A 19,572-nucleotide genomic window follows, 5' to 3' on the forward strand; every position below is an offset into this window, starting at 1 on the left:
TACATGTCACACATGGTCGTTATTATTGTTGACAAAATATGCTTTTTCATGCATGGTTCTTAAATAATTTCTATTATAATACTAAAATTATTCAGAATTCAGTAGACTTTCTAGTTTAGGCACATTATGGAAAAATTCTGAATCATGACAGAATGGTGCACTTGCAGAGGGCAACGGCATTCTCATAAGACACTATTTGTTTAGCAATTGATGTTGACAATACATTGCATCTGAAAATCCTCTGTATTTAGTAGATGTTTTGCATCTTTATACTTCAGTTAAATACCCTTTTGCTGAAGTTTTATGAGGACAAATTAAAAGCCGGTAGAGGGGTTATTCTTAATTTTGAAGAAGAAGAATCTGTTGCTTCTTCATTCATTTCTGCTCATGTTAAGCATCAGTGGTTAGGGGATAGATTTAGATTATGTGCATACATTCTTACACGTGCAGCATCTAATTTATCATGTGTCCTTTTGTTTTTATTTAAAGCTGGTATTCCCCCACCTGCTGTGGGTGCAGGCAAAGGTAAAAGTAACATTTGCATGTTTTATAAAAGTGTGGACATTTGCAAACTTCAGAATGGCAAAACAAATGTTGAATGCAGATTCACATGGCTGGCAATGAGTGCTTGGCTTATGTGCAGGTGCTTGGCTACAAGAAACCAGTTGTCTGCCCTGTAGTTAAAGGAATTGTTCAGTAAAACATTAAAACTGGGTAAATAGATAGAATAAAAATTGTTTTCAATATAGTTAGTTAGTCAAAAAAGTAATGTATAAATGCTGGATGTTTGGATGTCTAACATAATAGCCAGAACTCTACTTCCTGCTTTGCAGCTCTCTTGGTTTCCACTGATTGATTACCGGGCAGTAACCAGTTGAAGATTTTTTTTATTATTTAAATAACTTCTGTAATTTGTAAAAATTGTATTGGCATCTTGATTCAGTCAGAATTATAGCTATGATGTTATCATGTAGAAGTAAAGCTGACTATTAATATACCTTAACCAACTTTTAACATATTTTTTTTAAAAAATGAGTTTTCACTGATTTCTTAATTTTGTTTTTGGACTTTGAAAATATTTATAATGTTAAAATGTCAAGGCCCATTCATGATCACTTGGCACATCAAAAAAACTGCACCCATTAAAACAGCATGCACCTACTTGCATTTATCTAGGGTATCCATCTGCTAGCACTGCATGCCAGTTCTCCCATTGCAGCTTTTTTAGTGCTCTAAGTGCAAGGTATACAGCATAGTGTGCTCCAATGCAAGGGGCCCTCTATCAAATACTTGCCTTTAACAGATGGTAAGTATATGGTTTCCTTTGAGTGTTACTCCTGCAAGTGTTTTGTCAAAGATTTGAATGGACTAAAATCATTTATGAATGGATGCTTTGGTTTATCTGCACTAGGGCATCTTTGCCCAGTAATTGAACCACTGCGATCCTCTGGGTAATTGAGAGCAATGTGTTCTGTGTGATTTGATCTGTGTAATATTATATGACAACAAAAAACAATTTCTACATGTGCCTTTAGCTTCCCATAAATACTGTATACATGTGTTTTGTCCAGTGTTACCACAAACATTTATATTTATTTATATGTAAATGCCATACTTGCACTTTGCTGAGAAGCCTGTGGAATAATAAAATGCTGGTAGAACTGTTATCCTTTTGGCATATACAAAATACAGCCAACTACTTTGCTAGAACAGCAAAGTCCTTTCATGCCACGGCCTTTGTACTGAGCTAAACAAGCCTTTGTTGGGTGGCCAAACTGCATTTGATAGGGCCTTTAGAAGAAGAGATGCTTATTTATTAGATTATCTCTTAGCATGGTGCAGCTTATGTGGCTGTGATAATGCTTCTCTTTTTGTCAGGGCTGAGATACAGTATTAAATCAGTATAGTTAACTTTAGATTGCTTTGACATGAGAAATTGTTTGCTACTTAAAACATTTGTAAATGATTAATGGGGATATGTAAAAAAGGGCACTCAGTTTGCAGTAACCCATAGCAACTAATCAGCAGGACTCATTTATTGGTCACATGTTTTAAAACATCTTATTGGTTGCTATGGGATTCTACCCCTGGACAAACATAGTGCCTGTTCTTACATATGGGGGTAAGAATCATATCCTTGTTTTACATTTTTACATGACCTCACTAATTCAGTAGGAAACCAACTATTCATCAGAAATGCAGTAGATGAGCCAGAGTGTCTGTGGATACATCATAATAAGGCAGTTTGTTATGTTCCTCTTCATTGGTCAACTGTATGCTTTTTTTGATAATATTTTTATGAAAGGTTTTTCAAATAGAAAATACAGAGCATTGTTATGAATAAGCACAATTAATCAAATAATCATACAAAGTATTTAGTAATAGAGACAGTTTGTGTAACCCCTTAGACAACATAGTAAAGTTAACCAAAAATGGCAATGCAATAAAAGAATGAATTAAAATTGCTATGTGGTAATACAGTGTTACTTTAGACTCTGGTGAAGCTGGCTTTTCAGAGTTGAGGAATATATTTACTAAGGGAAAGAGTAATTCCATTGCATGTTGTAGTTGGGCTGATTTGTAATAATTGTAATAATTGGCCAAATTGGGTACTGTTAGTCCTCATTGGGCTTAGTATGCAAATAGAATGATTATATGTTGCATTAATTATATATTATGCATTGTGTGAAATAGCTGAAATTTTTGTGGGCTTGTGTGAGAAAACATATATGTATGATACGTATGAAAATAGGGATTATGCATACATTTATGAAAGTTCATAGTTCCAAGAATATCTAAGACATCATGTTTTTTATCTTCATTCTTGCTCTAACTGGCTTTCAGGATTGTTTCCAAGAGTAATAGACAGAAAGTAGTCATTCTACCCAAATACTATATATTCATTATGGGCATTTGTTTAGATTGAACTCTTCCAGCCCACAATTTGGAAATCATTGTTGTACAGTATGTCATGTCCCAGTCTGCTAAGTGGACTTATGGAAGAGTTCAGTTTGTACATTATTGTGTGGCAACAACTGTGGCTGTGGCTCATAAATGAGTCCTACTATATTAATTAACAATGCCTTTGTTTTGTATTGTATTTGTAAAATAGTGTTTTTTTTGTAGTGTGGGTGGTTGAGTGGGTAGTGCACCAGGCCATTTTGTATTGCTTTGGGGTCCAGCACTACTTGGGCTGGCTATGAATTGAAATCGGAACTTGAGTCCATCAAGGCAGCAGTACAAACTATTGAGACCTTGTTCTGCCCCAGAACTAACAATATTATAAATTCACAATGTAACCCTGTATTTAATTTATTATAAACTATTACTGTAAAACCCTTTATTTAGCATAAATTCTGTAATTGAATCTAATCATTAAAACAATTATCATTTATAGGCTGTAATTTTATTCTGCAGAAAGAAAAGGTAAAGCTAAGTACTTAGCACTGAGGAATACATGTGCTCGACCTATCTTCTTGAAAATAGTAGAACTGTTCCTTTTGCTTCTTTGCCTGACCTTTGTTATCATGGAGACATCATGGGAAATATTGGCCCTATAAGTAATGGTCCTTATCCACGTATTGTCTGAGATCACAATCATATCATTAAGTAGCATAGCACCCGTAGTATTTTATGGTTTTTCACCATGCACTCTGAGGTGATGCACACATTATTAGGGGTACTGTTAGGTGTAAGTGTGGCTTGCATTTCTTTGTCCACTGCGCATGTGCTTTGCCAGAAAAATGAAACAGGCATTGCCTCTCTCTGAACCAGGTGAAGGAAATTTAATGAAGCTTTTACTATATTGGCCTCAAATTTGTGAAAACATTTTTATATTTTCTGTTTCACAAATATTATTCATACAAGCCTTACAATAACACATGTATAAAAGTTATTTTACATTGATGATTGATAAGTAATTAGTCATTAAACAGGTTTGCATGAATGTAATTATAATTTTAATTAGCTTAATCTATTTTGCAAGTTTGCAAGAGATGCATGAATGGAAAGTTGAGTCCGTGAAATAATATTCATTAATAACGCTAATCATTCTCTTTCTCTGCCTCTTTCTTTTCCCTCGGTGATGTTGGATATTGCAGAAACTCTTTCTGCTCATTCACCTGTCACGCACACTGTTTCTCCAACTTACTACAAGGGTACTGTCTTTCACTTTCTAACTATATTACCTCTTAACTGTGTAGAAGCTGGATGCCCATGTATGACAATATTATGTTGTTTGAATGTAGATTCTTGGATGATTTTTTTCTTATTCAAGCATCGCAGCCCAATTTTTATAAATGCTCAGCTTTCCCCAGAAATCACCTTTAGTGGGGTAAAATGTCATGCCAACATTAAAAATAACACTTCACAAAATAATTGTTTACATAAAGTGGCGCGTTTTCTAAAGAGCGAATTGAATTATTTTATTTTTTTCGCAGCAAATTTGTCAATTTACTAAAAGAGTAAGACAATTCACTAGCGAAAAACCATTTGTGGGGAATTTTCAACTGGTGAAAATTAAGTAATTTTTTGTTACCGTTTTGGCCAAAGTGTACTTCGCCAGGACAGGCTGGCAAACTCCCATTATAAAGATAGAGCAGCCACTTTTAAATCACGATCAATATCACCCTTTCCATGCTACTTTTTCCCTGGCAAAAATTCTCGAGTGAAAATTCTCTAGAGAACTTTCCCCACTACTCATGTATGGGGGAATATACTGATGACTTTTTACAGAGAATTTTCTTTAGGAGAAAATTCACCATATTTCTCTTGAAAAAGTGAACTTGTGATTTTTTTTTAGTAAATACGGAGATGTGTTGTGAAGTCAGGTGAACTTTAGTGAAGTTAGGTGAAGAGAAAATTCACACTTTTGTAAATATGCCTCAAAGATGGAGAAGCTTTAAATGGAGCATCCATCTCAGAATGTATCAATGCACCCATTCTAGTATTGTTTGATGGAGAAAAATACACAGAGGATGGGTGAATGGATGTTCCATTTCAAATTGGCCACATGTCATTCTGGCTGTTTTTAACTTACTTGTTTTTACTGAACTTTAAGTGGGTTACAGATCTTGATCTGAAATATTGCATATACCCAGAACTGACCCACATTTTTATGATAAAATAAGTTATGGTTGATTCTCTTGTCTTTCTTGCTGTTCAGTTCGGCCCTTCCTTCCAAGGATCAAGAATATAACATCAGCTGAAACGTCTGCTACAATCATTTGGGATTATGAGGGTCCAGAAGTGAAGTTCTATATTAAATATGTAGAAATAAGTAAGAAGATGCACTAATAATTGTAAAATCCCCTCATAAATATATATATAAATATATTTTATGTTGTATAGCAAAGAAAAACACTAGTGCATGCAATTTAAAGTAGCTAGTATGAATTACAAAATGTTTTCATATTAGCAGCACAGTAAAATATATTAGCATGTGATGTTTTAGTTCCTAGAGAAGCATGCTATAATAGAAAACTTAATTGAGACATCTAATATAAAATCACAAATGTTTTTAATTTAATATAAATGAAATTTCAGCTAGAATACACAATAGTAATGTTCTTTCACGTGTTTTCAAGGATGCCAGGTAGTTATACTTAAAATAATCAGACGAAGAACCATATGTTCTGTTATACCAATTGCTTTTCAAATAGAGAAGTTCAAAAAGGTAACTCTACCCTTAAATTAGTTTCTATAGATGAATGGTATCTCTATATAGGCTTTGAGCAAACATTGGTAGTTTACCCTGGTGTGTCCTATAGGCAACACAATTAAATGAACCATATGTTCAGTGGACATAGACGCAAAGATCCTATCGTACTAATCGAGGATTCGTAAGATTTTCGGACTGTGTGTGGAGAGTCCCGACATTTTCCGTCTGGTGGAGATCTGTCATTTGGTCAGACAGGTTTGATTTTGTCCCGCCGGAGCCCATTGCGCTCTCATCGTAATCCGATTGTTCGGCCATAGGGCCGAACGTTCAGATTACCCCCCATATAGCCATGCGTGTTAGTGGCATATCAGGGAAAGATCGGCTCGTTTGTCGTCTGTGGCCACCTTAAGACCATGTTGTCAGGCTGCTTATCTATGTCCTCTTGTGGCTTCTTTGCAGAGGACTAGAACTCAATTGGTGAGCTAAGGGAAGTGATAAAGAAGACTGTATCTAGCCAGACTAAGACAAAGGCAGCTTCAGCAAAACTGTAACTGCAAGTCAGTGACACCATCATAGAAGCTATGGTATAAAAATAAAAAAGTAAATACAATTGGAAAGATGAGGAAATATTGGCTCTTTATAGTGTAGCCTTTTGGGGATTTTTACGAAGTAGCCTGAGAACACTGGAAATACCGAATGAGGATTAGGGGACAGAATTAGTAAACAGAAACATCACTTGGAGCAAGTCAAGAGTGCATGTGAGGATATTTTTAAAACTGCAGCAACTGAGGATCTTTGGTCTATTCAGTGGAAATATACATTTCAGAAGTTTTTATAAGCTGGTTTGTAGGTGGGTCTGTAGAAGACAGGTAAGCCAATAAAATAGGCACAAAACTTTCACAACCTAATCAAGAAAACACACGTATTTCTGTACAGTTTTGTACAGTATCTACCTTTTACATTTATTTTCCACTTAATAAACCTAGTTTTCCAGTTTTAGTAAATTGTTGAAATTTGACATGATTGTTTTGTGGTTGTTTGGAAGGTAATAATGTATGTGTTATTTTAGTTTTGTTTATGCATTTCAATGTGTTAGTACTTTGCCCTATGCAAGAAGATCCATCCATAATTAGACAGGAGCAGCTCACAGCATGAGTTTTTCCAATATGTTTTCCTGAAACTCTTTTAGGCAAAGAAGATTGGAAAAAAGAATTTATAAATGATACTCGGAGCTTCTATGTATTAAAAGGTTTAATTCCTGGAACATCATATAAAGTTCGAGTTGTTGCTGATGAATTCTCTGATTATGGGTTTTCTGAAGATTCCTTTCAGACAGGTCCAGGTGAGGCAATTATGCAGTGTTCCTTGCCTCATACAAAATACACACCAATTTGAATGCATTGAGATGTTTTACATATCTATTGAGATTTGGAATGATTTTGTGCAGTTGTGTACCCAAGTGTAAAAATCTGTCATAAAAACAGGTGTTTCGCATCACTTTTATACATCAAAAAATTGTCCACATTAATTAATCAATGTCTACAAAAAATCTTTAGAGGGTGATGGCTGGTATAGCATGGTGTAGAATAACAAAGTGTATTTTGCTACACACCTTTGTTGATGGGTATTGTTTTTTATTGCAAAGCATCAACCTTTATCTGCTTTATGGGCACAAAAATATTAATAGTATATTGATTTGAAAGTGCAAAGGCATTAAAAACATGTATTTGTATTACCATGAAAGCATTTTTATTACATTTGTCATAATTTTCTAGTGTTTATTTTCAAGACTGAGTGAATTAGTATAGAATATAGCTGTTTACAGTTGATTGGCTAGATTGACACCATCTTTCTGAAATATAAATTGTTTTTTTGAATGTCAGTGCCACAAACAGAAAAGGATGAAGAATCCCTGGACATATGAAATATAAAAGAGCCTCCTTTATATAATTAGTTGCACCCTCTCAAGATTTATACTCATAGAATTTGACTGCTCTAACCTGATGAAAAAGGCAGTGTGGGAAGTTTGGAGCAAAATCCTAATACAAAAATGAACAGTTCTGGCAAATATTCTTTTCTAGTCTGTAAAAATTTGTAAATTTGATGAATTCCAGGAACATTTTAGTAATATCAATTCAACCTTTGTTAAACCTGTGTTTATGAATACACGTTCTTTAATTACCCAATCTATAGGTGTTCTCTATTTAAATTTTCTAGTGATGATTAATCCCAAAGTGTCTTCCAACTTAATTATTTAGAACTGATTTTAAAATCTAAAGGTGTCCTCCTTCATTTGAATTCTCTAGAATGGATTCCTTAATCCCAAATTGTTCTCCTTCCAAGGTCTGGCAATGTAGTTTTCTTTTTGTGAGCAGGCAAGATTATTTATGAATGTCAGAGGGTCTTTTATTGATGTTCTTTATATGTGTCACTTCATTTATAAACATTATAATACACACCAGTTGCATTTCTGTATTAAAATGATTTATCTATGTTAGAGCTTTGAAAAGTAGTCTTCCATTGTTGATAACATGCTCTATAGGAATGATTTATATCTCAAAGGGCAGTTACACTCCTGCATCCTATTCAAAAACAATGATTTATAGTAGAAATCTGACTGATTTCCATTACAAGGATCATTTTTAAATGTTGAATAAAGCAAATAATGATTCATCTTTGCTAGCATAAACAATGATGAATGTGAATGAAATGGTACCACCCATAGGGACTTCTTAAATGGGTCTACAGGCACTAAAGGCTTATTATGAACATAAAAGAATACCAGCAATAGATGGCTTGTATGTTCTGCATAAGTATTCATTTTATGGGGAAGCCCAAATTTATTTTTATTTTATTGCAATGTTGGTCTAATTTACTGTAAAAAGTGTGTATATATATATATATATATATATATATATATATATATATATATATATATATATATATATATATATATACACATACATATATATCATATAAAATATATATATCATATAAAATATATATGTCATTGTGATGATAACCTTGAAGCTGGCTCTGTCAGGGCTTGCTTTCTGGAACTAGTATTATAAACATAAAGCGTAATAATGGCCTAAAGCATACTTTTACTCTGTCTCTCAACAGATTTCAATTACACTTCTCTAGGATTAAATTACATTTTTGTGTGCAAATCTATATTTATACTGTATCCACTGAGAACATTTTAAATGTGTATGTTTACAGTATATGTGAGATTTTTGATTTTCAAAATTGCTTTGTTTGAATGTAGTTTGGTTACAAAATAAATGGTTACAAAAGGAAGATAGGAAAAGATTTAGATGGAAAAGCAAAGGTAAAATTCAGTTTATCTGTACAAAGAATCATGAGACAGTCTATGAATAGGGGTTATCTGTAGGAAAGGCAACCCCTTCTCTGTCTGTGTTTGTAAGGAATATGTTTGTTGCTGTGTTTTAATAGTATAGATCAGAAAAGTAATGGCTATCTCTTGTTTTTAAAATAAAATCCTGCCTTTTTTATCATGATCTGTGTACATTTAAAGAAATGCATGAGGAACACGATATATATATATATATATATATATATATATATATATATATATATATATATATAAAATACAATTTCTCTCTATATATCTCTTTTTATTGATATTTTATAGTGTGCATGTGCTCTTTTTAAAGTATAGAGTATAGATCTACTTATCTAGATCTACTCATCTACTTAAATACTCTTAGAGGGGAATGTAATAAAAGTCGCAAAGAGCAAAACAATTCGCACCAATACGACTAAAAATCCACATCTCGCAATGTAATATTGTTCCTTAAACTGTTATTGCATTGCGAATTTTAATTGCGCATTGCGAATTTTAATTGCGCACTCATAAGAAGTGCTTGAAGGTGTCGTAATCTTTTGGAGCAAACATAACAACTTTTTCAGTAAGAAGTTTTATTACATTGACTGCGCATTGGTGCAAACTATAAAATTCTCAAACGGTCTTTCACTGTCGGAAGTGGTCGCTAAACAGTTTCCGGGCTCGCAAAAGCTATATTAAATTCGCACAAAGCAAAATTTGTTCGCGCAAAGGCATAACTTTTCGCATTGTGAATAGTTTTTCCGTTAGCGATTTTTATTACATTCCCCCGTTAGAGGTTTATTTATTTATTAAAGGCTTAATTATTAAAGGTCAGATTTTAGTTGTTTCAGAGGTCTTTGAAACCATGACTAAACTCACAAACTCTAAAACCACAATTGTCTCTGAATTTATTTAAAGTTTAGAGTTTTTTCTGACAATTTGTAGCAAAAAAATATGAAAACCTCTTGAATTCTTCTATAGGGACTCAACAACTTTTACTTATGTGTTTTTTACACCTAATAAAGTTAGCATACCCATAGGTGTTGGCAGTAGTATATATGAGTCTGTTTTCCTTAACCAGGTGACACCCCAAGGCCCCAGTAACCAGGCACACAAGATGGCAGTGCAACAGGCACAACCTGACTTTATTAAACAGCTGCAGCTGTAAGAGAGGATTGGTTAGAAAATGAACAATATTATGACAATTAGTATTCTGCTAACACTGCAGTAACTATGACAATTCATCAAAACAGTCCCTGTAAAACCCTTCAAACCCCGGTGTGCACACCTATAGGTCCCCATAGACGCAAAGATTTCTCTTGCCGAACTACCGCTTTTAGCGAAGTCCGACCAATCCTTCGAAATTATTGTGTGGTTAGTGGGATTCGAACATCTTACGATTTTTCGGCCGACATCTGTCAGGGAATTGATCGGCCATGTTAAAAAATCTTTGTCGGTCCCAGTGCAATCTATCTATGTTTGCAGGGCCAAGCAGGCAGCTCCCCTTTGTTTTCCTGGTCTTTTTAGTTGATGGACAATTCGTACAATCATACGATCTTTCCGAGATAATGGTGGTCTCACAATGATGATCGGATCTTTTAAAAATCTCAACATCTATGGCCAGCTTAAAAATTCGTTAGTGCAGAACGAAAAATAACAGCAGTTATGTATCGGAAAGAGATCTTTCAGACAATTGGAACTGTATTTAATAAACCTATTACTCCCGAGCCTACCACAGCACTTTTAGCTAGGCCAACCAAAGAACTTAAGAAAACTTAGAATACATTAATGGGGCAAATTTTAGCTGTAGCAAGAATCAATTTGGCAAAATATTGGCTCCAAAAGACCATTGACACTCAAGGTATAGTAGGAAGCATTAATCAGACACAGAATCTTTTGTATTTAACAGCTTTATTGGCAGATACAATAGAGAAACATATGCAAATTTGGGTTCCATGGAACATATTTATGCAAACGTGAAAGACAGACAATAGTAATAAATACAATACCAAATATGAAAGATAGTAGTACTGGTGAAAACAATTCAATACCGTTATCCTAGACTAACATTCCCTCCCCCATAATGATGACTATATTGAAAATAATAAATGCTTTACCATTGTTACTGTATATGTTATCGGGAAAAAAAAGAGATTAAAAAAAAACGCTCTTTATTTCCCTGCAACTAGACTGACTAGATTGTTTTTAGGGATGGCTGAATTTGACCCGTTTTGTTTTGCCAAAAATTCGCTGCCAGCGCAATGTCGCCGACGCCCATAGACTAAAGTCTATGGGCGTCAAAAAAAGTTTGACGCGCGTCTTTTTATTTTGACACACAATGCCATACAAGTCTATGGGTGTCATTTTTTCGGCGAAACAAGGCGAAAAAAATTTGCTCATCCCTAATTGTTTTCCATCTGTAACAAATTGTAATTTTTACATAATAATGCAAACTTCTTGTGGTTTTCTAGTTTTATCTATTTTACTTCCTCGTTACATTTGTGGTGTTGAGCGTTTGAGTGTTGAACTTTGGCTTCATATGCTTACACACAGTTGGAGAGCTAGCTTTTCTGCAAAGTGTTACATATAGAACAGAGAAATCCAAATGTAACACAAAACCGTGAAAACCGATTTGACTTTTAGCATCTTATTTTCTCTATTCAGTAGCTTATCCGTTTTTATGTGCAGATCTAGCAACCCAACATCTTCTATTTATTACACAGTATCCGGGGGTGGAATACTGTGGGGATCAGGCCTTGCCTCTTGCTCATCTGGTTAGCAACATATACAACACAAGATCTGTGTCATAAATTCAGTTCTGTGATTTATGACATAATATTAATGGCAATAACATGGTATAACAATACTGACTAATTACACAATGTGCATTTTTTTTACCTTGGCGCTATTTTTGTTAAGGGAACCTGTGATATTGTGTGAACCTGTGAACACCGATTAAAACAATATTTTTCTTATATTTGTTTTTTCTTAAAAATATCCATTTCTATTCCATTTTGCAGCCATGGCAAGCCGACAAGTTGACATAGCTACCCAGGGATGGTTCATTGGTTTGATGTGTGCTGTGGCGCTCCTTATTTTAGTTTTGCTGATTGTTTGTTTCATCCGAAGAAACAAAGGTGGTAAATATCCAGGTAAGATGCTCTGGAAATACATGTTGAAAATGAATATTGAATACATTATTTGTGTCTATTTAGCAGTTGAAAATAGGCCCAAAAGTTGCAAAGAGATTAAAATTGAAAGCAATGCTTTTGTTAGTTCTCCTTTTGCACAAACATCAGTTTCCATGTTCCATATTATGTTCCATATAATGTTTTGTGTATAATGTGATAAAAGTTACAAAGTTTGGAGCACCTTTTGCATCAGAAAAGACAAACCATGGTAATATCACCTTTGATATTCCAAAAGCTTGACACCATGTACTTGCGCTGGCTTCATAAGTGCTGCAAGGCAACATTTTTACTTACCATTTCTATCAAATTTATTGTAATAAATAAAAGTAAAGGGAAAAGTGAATAGTAATAATCCTAGCATTAATCGAGTTAATGAATTAATTAATTAGCATGAATGAATTCAAGAGCTGCCATCAGTAACTCTAAAAGTGGACATTGCTCTATTTTTGAATTACAAGTAGTGCTTTTTGCTTTTAATTTATTTTATGTGATCCTAATTTCATTTAATTTGCATTAAAGATAAAATATACCCCTGTTTTTACATGAGCTCTTTCAGATGGACTTGTGTAAAAAAAAACTGCATAAACAAACACTTTATGAACTTTTAACAAAATATAAATGTATTTTCTCTATACAAACATACTAATTTTCACAGCTTGAGAAGAAATCATGATACTTGTTTCACTAGTTTCCCAACATACCTTAAACATGCAGTGTAAACCAACACCACCCTTACCTGGTTCCATTGTGAAGTGATAGATTCTGCTTTCCAGAGACTCAGTGCACTACCGAAGCACCAAATTTTTTTTTTTGTTAAATATACCCTGGAATCTAATGCTGTTTAGTAAAGCCAGCATGGGGTCAGAGACCTCATGGAGGTAAGGTGCTGAGTGTATGATTAGAGTCATGAGGTGTTATTAGACCATCCAGGGAGAGGTGCTAAAACAGCACTGTATGTGGCAGACAGTAGGTGCCGCACCCCCCCCCCCCCGTTTGAACTTGTTTTTTCCATTTTCACATATATAAAGCACTGCGTATCTTGACAGCGCTATATAAATAAATGATGATGATATGGCTTCTTTGACAACTCTTTTAAACCAATCCTCCTCCTTGTCCAGAATGTGAACATGGCAGTCTTCAAACATGTGTCCTTTGCTGTTTAAGTGTAGGTACACAGCTGAGTCCTGACCAGTGGAGCTGGCTATTCTGTGTTGCACCATACGGTTGTGTAACACTTGTTCAGTTTCCCCCACTCTGAGCATTCCTCACTGCACTGCATACATACATACATACATACATACATACATACATACATACATACATACATACATACATATGGTAGGACCAAGTTTTTTCATCTGTCCTGCTTTTCACCTTCCCTATTAGTTTTGGTGTTGTTCTTTCTCATTCTCTCGGTTTTAACAAAGGCCCAGTCTAGATGCCCGCATCTGAGGTGTTTCAAATATTTTTGAGCCTCTGTGCTGATAACCCCCCAGTTTGTGATCTAATGGTGGGATTCAAATAGCATTTACTGGTCCTTTTGTGATATTTTCCCATAGACCTCTATTTCCAGCTTTCCACCCTCTCTGACTCTTACCAGGCAGTCCAAAAAAGCCAGTGCGTTATCTTGCATCTTCACATGTAAAATTCATGTTGTGGTCCACTGTGTTGATGTGTTCAGTGAAAATTTGTACCTCTTGCATGTGTAACTTAATCCAAGTGTCATCTACGTACCTGAACCAATGACTGGATGTCATTTCAGTACCCAGAGCTTTTCTTTCCACTTCCTCCATGTACAGGTTTGCTACAATGGGCGAAACTGGTGATCCCATGGTGCAGTCATGCTTCTCTCTGTAGAATGTATCCTTGTACTTGAAATAATAAAGAAGACACTTAGTCAACTACAAGAGGTCCTCTGCACTCAACCCATTATCAATATATTTAAGACAGCGACATTTTGTGCATACTGCTACTAAAAAATGCCTTACCCTTTAAACAACACAGGGATTGTTTGTCCATATATTGCAATATATTTAAGCTGGCCAACTACGTCAAAGTCATCCCATATCTGGCCAGTCCTACGCTTAATTTTCATCTGATTCATTAAGAATTCAATTGCTTCAAAGAAGACACTTAATCTGGGTTAAGTTCTGTTGCCAAGGATGTTGTCTTGTATCAAATGTTTTTTCACAGTTTCAACTGCATCTGGGTTTGCATGTAAAAAGGGAAGTAACATCATAGGACACCATAGTTTATTCTGTGTTCAGTACTAAACCTTGGACTTTGCATGTGATGCTCTGTATTTCCAACTAAAGGGGCTAGGATGTTGACTAGGTATTTGGCCACGTTGTAGGTCACAGAGTTAATGCTGCTGACAATTGGTCTGAGACTTGTCCCTTCCTTATGTATCTTAGGCAGTCCATATTTGCACAGTGGCGTTTCACCAGGGTAGAGGTGATGATATGTTCAGACCGATATATTTGTCTTTTTGCAGCTGTTTTTAGAGGTATATAACATTTTTCCTGTAACTCTTGGTTGGTCCCTTCTTAGACCTTCATATGTGTTGTTGTCACTTAGAAGCTTGGTCAACTTTGCAGGGTAGTCCGATTTATTAAGTACAACTGCACATTTTCCTTTATCAGGGGACAGGATTGTGATATCCAAGTCTTTTTTGAGCGGTCAGAGGCTTCCTTTCTAGCATTGGCTAGGGCAGCAGACACTTTAAGGTGAAGATGTTTAGCCTCATTTTGTGGTACTTTGTTGTTATGGATTGAGGCTTCAGTGGCTGCAATGATATCTACATCTGGAATGGCTTTGGGAGCAATTGTACAGGGTATATATATGTAAATATTTTTGTACAGAACATTCTGAATTGAGAAAGGCGGTTTGATGACTAGCGAAACATCTTCAAGGATAAAGAAAATATAGCAAGTCGAGCTGAACTTACTTATTACTATAGATATACCATGACCTGGATGAATGAGAACCTTCACAGACATACACTGGTTTGAATACATATTGAGCTATATAAATAAAATTATACATATATACAGTTTTACACAGCTATTATAATGAATTTTAAATAGGAGTACCCCTTGAAAACTACTGATGCAAAAGTCATTCCCTGATGCTTTTTTTGCTTATGTCTATTACTAGTTGTGACAGGAGTGATAGTGCTGAGCAGAGAAGCATAGAGAGATTACTTCTGAAGCTGCTATAAATCCTCCCTAGCTGTGTGGTTCCGTATAACATCAGGCTCTGTTACATTAGAAGTTGGGGCTTCTTTAGTTTTGTAGCTTAAGGCATAAAGCTACCCATAATTAAGCATCTTATTCCTTAAACAGGATTTTGCAGTCTCCTGTACTAGCATTAATACTGTAGTAGAAATTGAAGATTATCATGATAAAAAGAACATCGGCACACACATAAAATTCTATTGTATTTGCATGTAAGTTGTATGTACATGTAAAGTAAATATCAAAATGTTTTATTATGTATCTGAAGTCAAAGAAAAAGAAGATGCTCATGCAGATCCAGAAATACAGCCCATGAAAGAGGATGATGGGACTTTTGGTGAATACAGGTAAACTACATAAATTCTATTTAATTTTAAATGAAGAAGCACTTGGACAAACGTTTCTTTCCTCATATTGGTTTCCAGGGATGAAAAGAGCTTGGCTTGGTTTTGTATAAGGATACATTTCATTAGTCAATCTACCACCATGAAGTCCTTAATCCTGTATTGATGGTCAGGCTTTAGTGAGTGTTATAGGAGATAAGAGATAATGCCTTTCACTCAGCAGTGTTGTTCTTTCCTCACAGTGATGCAGAAGACCACAAACCGCTTAAAAAAGACAGTCGCACTCCATCAGACAGAACTGTGAAAAAGGATGACAGTGATGATAGTTTGGTTGACTATGGAGAAGGAGTAAATGGACAATTTAATGAAGATGGCTCTTTTATTGGACAATATAGTGGGAAGAAAGAAAAAGAGCCTGTAGAAGGCAATGAAAGCTCTGAAGCTCCATCCCCAGTCAATGCTATGAATTCCTTTGTTTAGTTACCAGAATATGGTCATACGTTTCTGCTCCAAACTTGTATGTAATTGCACCCAATCATCATAAGGTTAAATGGAAAAAACACAACATGGAAGAATATTCAAGACCCGAGCAACAATTTACATGTACATTGCACATGTTCAATTGGTACTGGATGTCTGTGTGGAAAAAAAAAAACAGTACAACATGGAATATTTTTATTCATGGCATATGTGATTTTTATTTTTTTAAAGGCTGTGGAAATGGATGACGAATCAACAGAAAACATTTTTTTTAAATGCTATCTCCTTAATATGTATTAATGCATGGTTTGATGCACATTTCACAGACAAACAAGTGTGTGTCCAAAATGGTTTGATTCTTTGTTAAGCAGTCCTCAGTCAGACACCTGGTATGGAGTCCGTTGTCAGTTTTAATGTAGTATTACAATGTACAGAGCTTCAATGTCTCGGTTGACATTGTTGGTGAAGTTGGTGACTTTATTGTATATCTATAATGTCTTTTTTTTAAAAGACAAGAAATCTATATAAATATATATATATATATATAAATATATATGATGGCAAATTAATTTAAGTATGACACTTGCATTTGCTGATGCTTAATGAGACCCAAATATATGCTCTCTGCTCCCCTTATTTTAAATTATAAAGTATAATGTACCAGTGTTGTATTTTGTATACCATGTTTAAACCAGGTTGTTACGAGTCCATAAAATCATATGCTTTGCATTGTGGAATTTCTTATGTCACAGTCACTGAAGCAAGATGGAACTGAATGATCTTCTTCACATGTTCATAATCATACAGTTCAGTGCCTTTATTTGATATGCATTCCATAATGCACTACTCCTCGGAAGTTTGCTGCTAGTTGTAACACCAGGTTAGTTAACTGCAGTATCATCATTGCCATAAATAAAATATTCATTTGTACAGAGAAAAAAAGAATATGGAAAAAATGTATTGACTATAGGATATTAAATGTTTGCTGCTGCATTTACACTGTGTTCTGATCTGTTTATAGTAGCAGCATACGGATTATAGCACAAAGACCCGTCATACGCAAAAGGATTTTAAGCACAACAGGCTTTGAGTACCTAAAGAGGAAAGAACAATGTTTTTCTCAAACATTTTTCGTAAAACCACTAACCAGTAACTGGTCAACAATTATAAATTCAATTCCCTTAAAGAGGAACTGTCATGATGATAAACATATCCACTAAACTGGATTTGTGCTAAAGCTGTATTACAAATAGCATTTATTGTTCTTTTCGGTTGTTGAGATATTTAAAGATAGAGTCATGAGCTTCTTATAGTTACAAAATTAATTTAGGGTGAAAAAGAACATCAGTAAATAAACTTGAAGTTACAGTAATTTACCTCCCAGTGTACCTTTCAGCATCACCGACCCACATTAGGTAAAACAACCACCACTCTTACCAATGGTGCCTTTCTCTCAGTGAAACATGTGTGCTCCCTAAAATCATTTTCTCCAGTCTAAATATGTTTTCTTTAGACCTGACCTGGCCTATCAGTTGATTTTAGAATGAGTTAGTGATTACTAAACAACATGGTTGCATTATTTGTAGCAGAATAAAATGTGAGGCTGAAAAACATGCTAATATACCATTATTATCTCAACAACTGTTAATTAATGAACTTATTTATGAAAAATAATTATTTCAAATGCACAACTATTTGTGGCCAAGTTAGTAGCATTGACAGTTTCTCTTTGAGACCAAATATAATATAAATAAATGGGAGAAGTGACATTTTCCTAAAAATACTTCTAATATTTATATTTTGGGTATTTTTTAAATATGGAGATTTTTTTTTCCAATCCCGTTGCTAGAAACACTCCAAAAATGAAATTCAACATACAAACATGGCAGAGAAAGCCGCTAACAGGAATAAGCAAAGGAGGGTGGCTACTGTCCATGAGAGACATGGATCTTGCATAAACTATTCCAGTACTATTGTTTAGCTCCCTATGAAATTATATGACAACCTATGGTTGAAGCAATGCTGAGTTTCATTTGCCAATAAATTGCTTTTTCATAACTTGCATCAAGTTTAATTTTAAGTAAGCTTTTATATGTAGATATTTTGTTCAATTTGTAAATATAATGAAAGTTTAGCTGCTGTATGCTTCTAGATGTTACAGAGATATAAAAGGTTATGTTGTATTGTGTAAGAAATGATATAGCAAGCTGGGTGCATGGTATTTTAAGGCATCTTCCTAAATCCATATATTTTGCTGTGAAAATGACATAGTGAACTATTACATTTGCTGCAGAATTCCCAAACTTGTGCCAATAAGTGTATTTTACCTCCTAGAAAGAAACTATAGAATGAAAGCCCAAGTTTGGAAGCTGCATACAGGTTTTGTTGCATTTCTTAACTATTACATTTTTAACCCTAGCGCGAGAGATGAGAAAAATCTGTGCATTGTTCATAGCTCTGAACCCCCATTAAGTGCTAATAAAGATTGCTATTTAATTTTATAAGCACAATGAGAACAATAAATACAAATAAAATAATTATAATGAAAAATTCTGGTAGAAGCTGTGGTCTTACTTTAAGGGAAAACACTGTGATATAATTCAATTTTAATATCATATGTAGCAAGGAACTTTAAAGGACACTCAATCAAGTGTGAAATATCACATACAAATGTTTGACCCTTGATCAGTAACCCTAAGAAATGTAACCTGCTAACACAAACTGTGCATGGTATGGTTCACCTACAGGTCTCTTGTGTAAAAGACAATACACATTTTATATGTCAATAAATGTATTCAAAATTGAATTGCGGATTGTGTGATCTGGTGTTTTGTTATCGGTAATAGGAGTGGATAAATTGATTCTATCAATCTGTTAAAATAATCCAATGAACAAATGTGGTAGACATAGGGGGCCATATACTAACAATCAAATTAAAACATTTTCCGCAGATCATGAAAAATGTGTTTTCCTGGTTTTCTAATAAGCTCTAAAAATTTGGGATTTATCAAGTGAAAAAAACACAAAAGCCTTTCATGCCAAACTTCGCCACGTAAAAGTTGTCAAGGTGCTCTAGAACTATTAAATGTTAATGCTCATTCTAGAATAAGTTTAAAAATATAGTGACCAATATCTCGTCAGCATCCGCTATTTTGTCAAATACCATTAATTGGGAAAGACTTGATAAATCAGATAAGGTATGCAATCAGATTAGTTCTGACAAATCTACTACTTGCAAGGACTTATTTAATAAACTTGGTAAACTATCGGAGAAAGAATCGTACAAGTGGTGTGAAATCTCAAGGTTTGAGAG

General features: G+C 34.5%; 1 protein-coding gene across 21 annotated transcripts in view; it reads left to right on the top strand.

Annotated features, from left to right (window-relative positions):
- nrcam.S (neuronal cell adhesion molecule S homeolog) overlaps positions 1-19,065 on the top strand; it is a 132,659-nt gene extending 113,594 nt beyond the window's left edge. For 10 of the 21 annotated variants that reach the window (XM_041588556.1, XM_041588560.1, XM_041588559.1 and 7 more), the window contains 7 exons: positions 490-525; positions 4,101-4,157; positions 5,165-5,278; positions 6,849-7,001; positions 12,029-12,160; positions 15,704-15,782; positions 16,022-19,065. In XM_041588556.1, the coding sequence (XP_041444490.1) occupies positions 490-525; positions 4,101-4,157; positions 5,165-5,278; positions 6,849-7,001; positions 12,029-12,160; positions 15,704-15,782; positions 16,022-16,259 (809 nt within the window). In that variant the 3' untranslated portion in view covers positions 16,260-19,065. The remainder of the gene's footprint in view (positions 1-489; positions 526-4,100; positions 4,158-5,164; positions 5,279-6,848; positions 7,002-12,028; positions 12,161-15,703; positions 15,783-16,021) is intronic. The other 11 variants (XM_041588570.1, XM_041588571.1, XM_041588575.1 and 8 more) reach the window with 4 other exon arrangements.
- The last annotated feature ends 507 nt before the right edge of the window (positions 19,066-19,572 follow it).

Source organism: Xenopus laevis, chromosome 3S (genome assembly GCF_017654675.1).
Source record: "Xenopus laevis strain J_2021 chromosome 3S, Xenopus_laevis_v10.1, whole genome shotgun sequence".
Lineage (NCBI taxonomy): Eukaryota > Metazoa > Chordata > Amphibia > Anura > Pipidae > Xenopus > Xenopus laevis.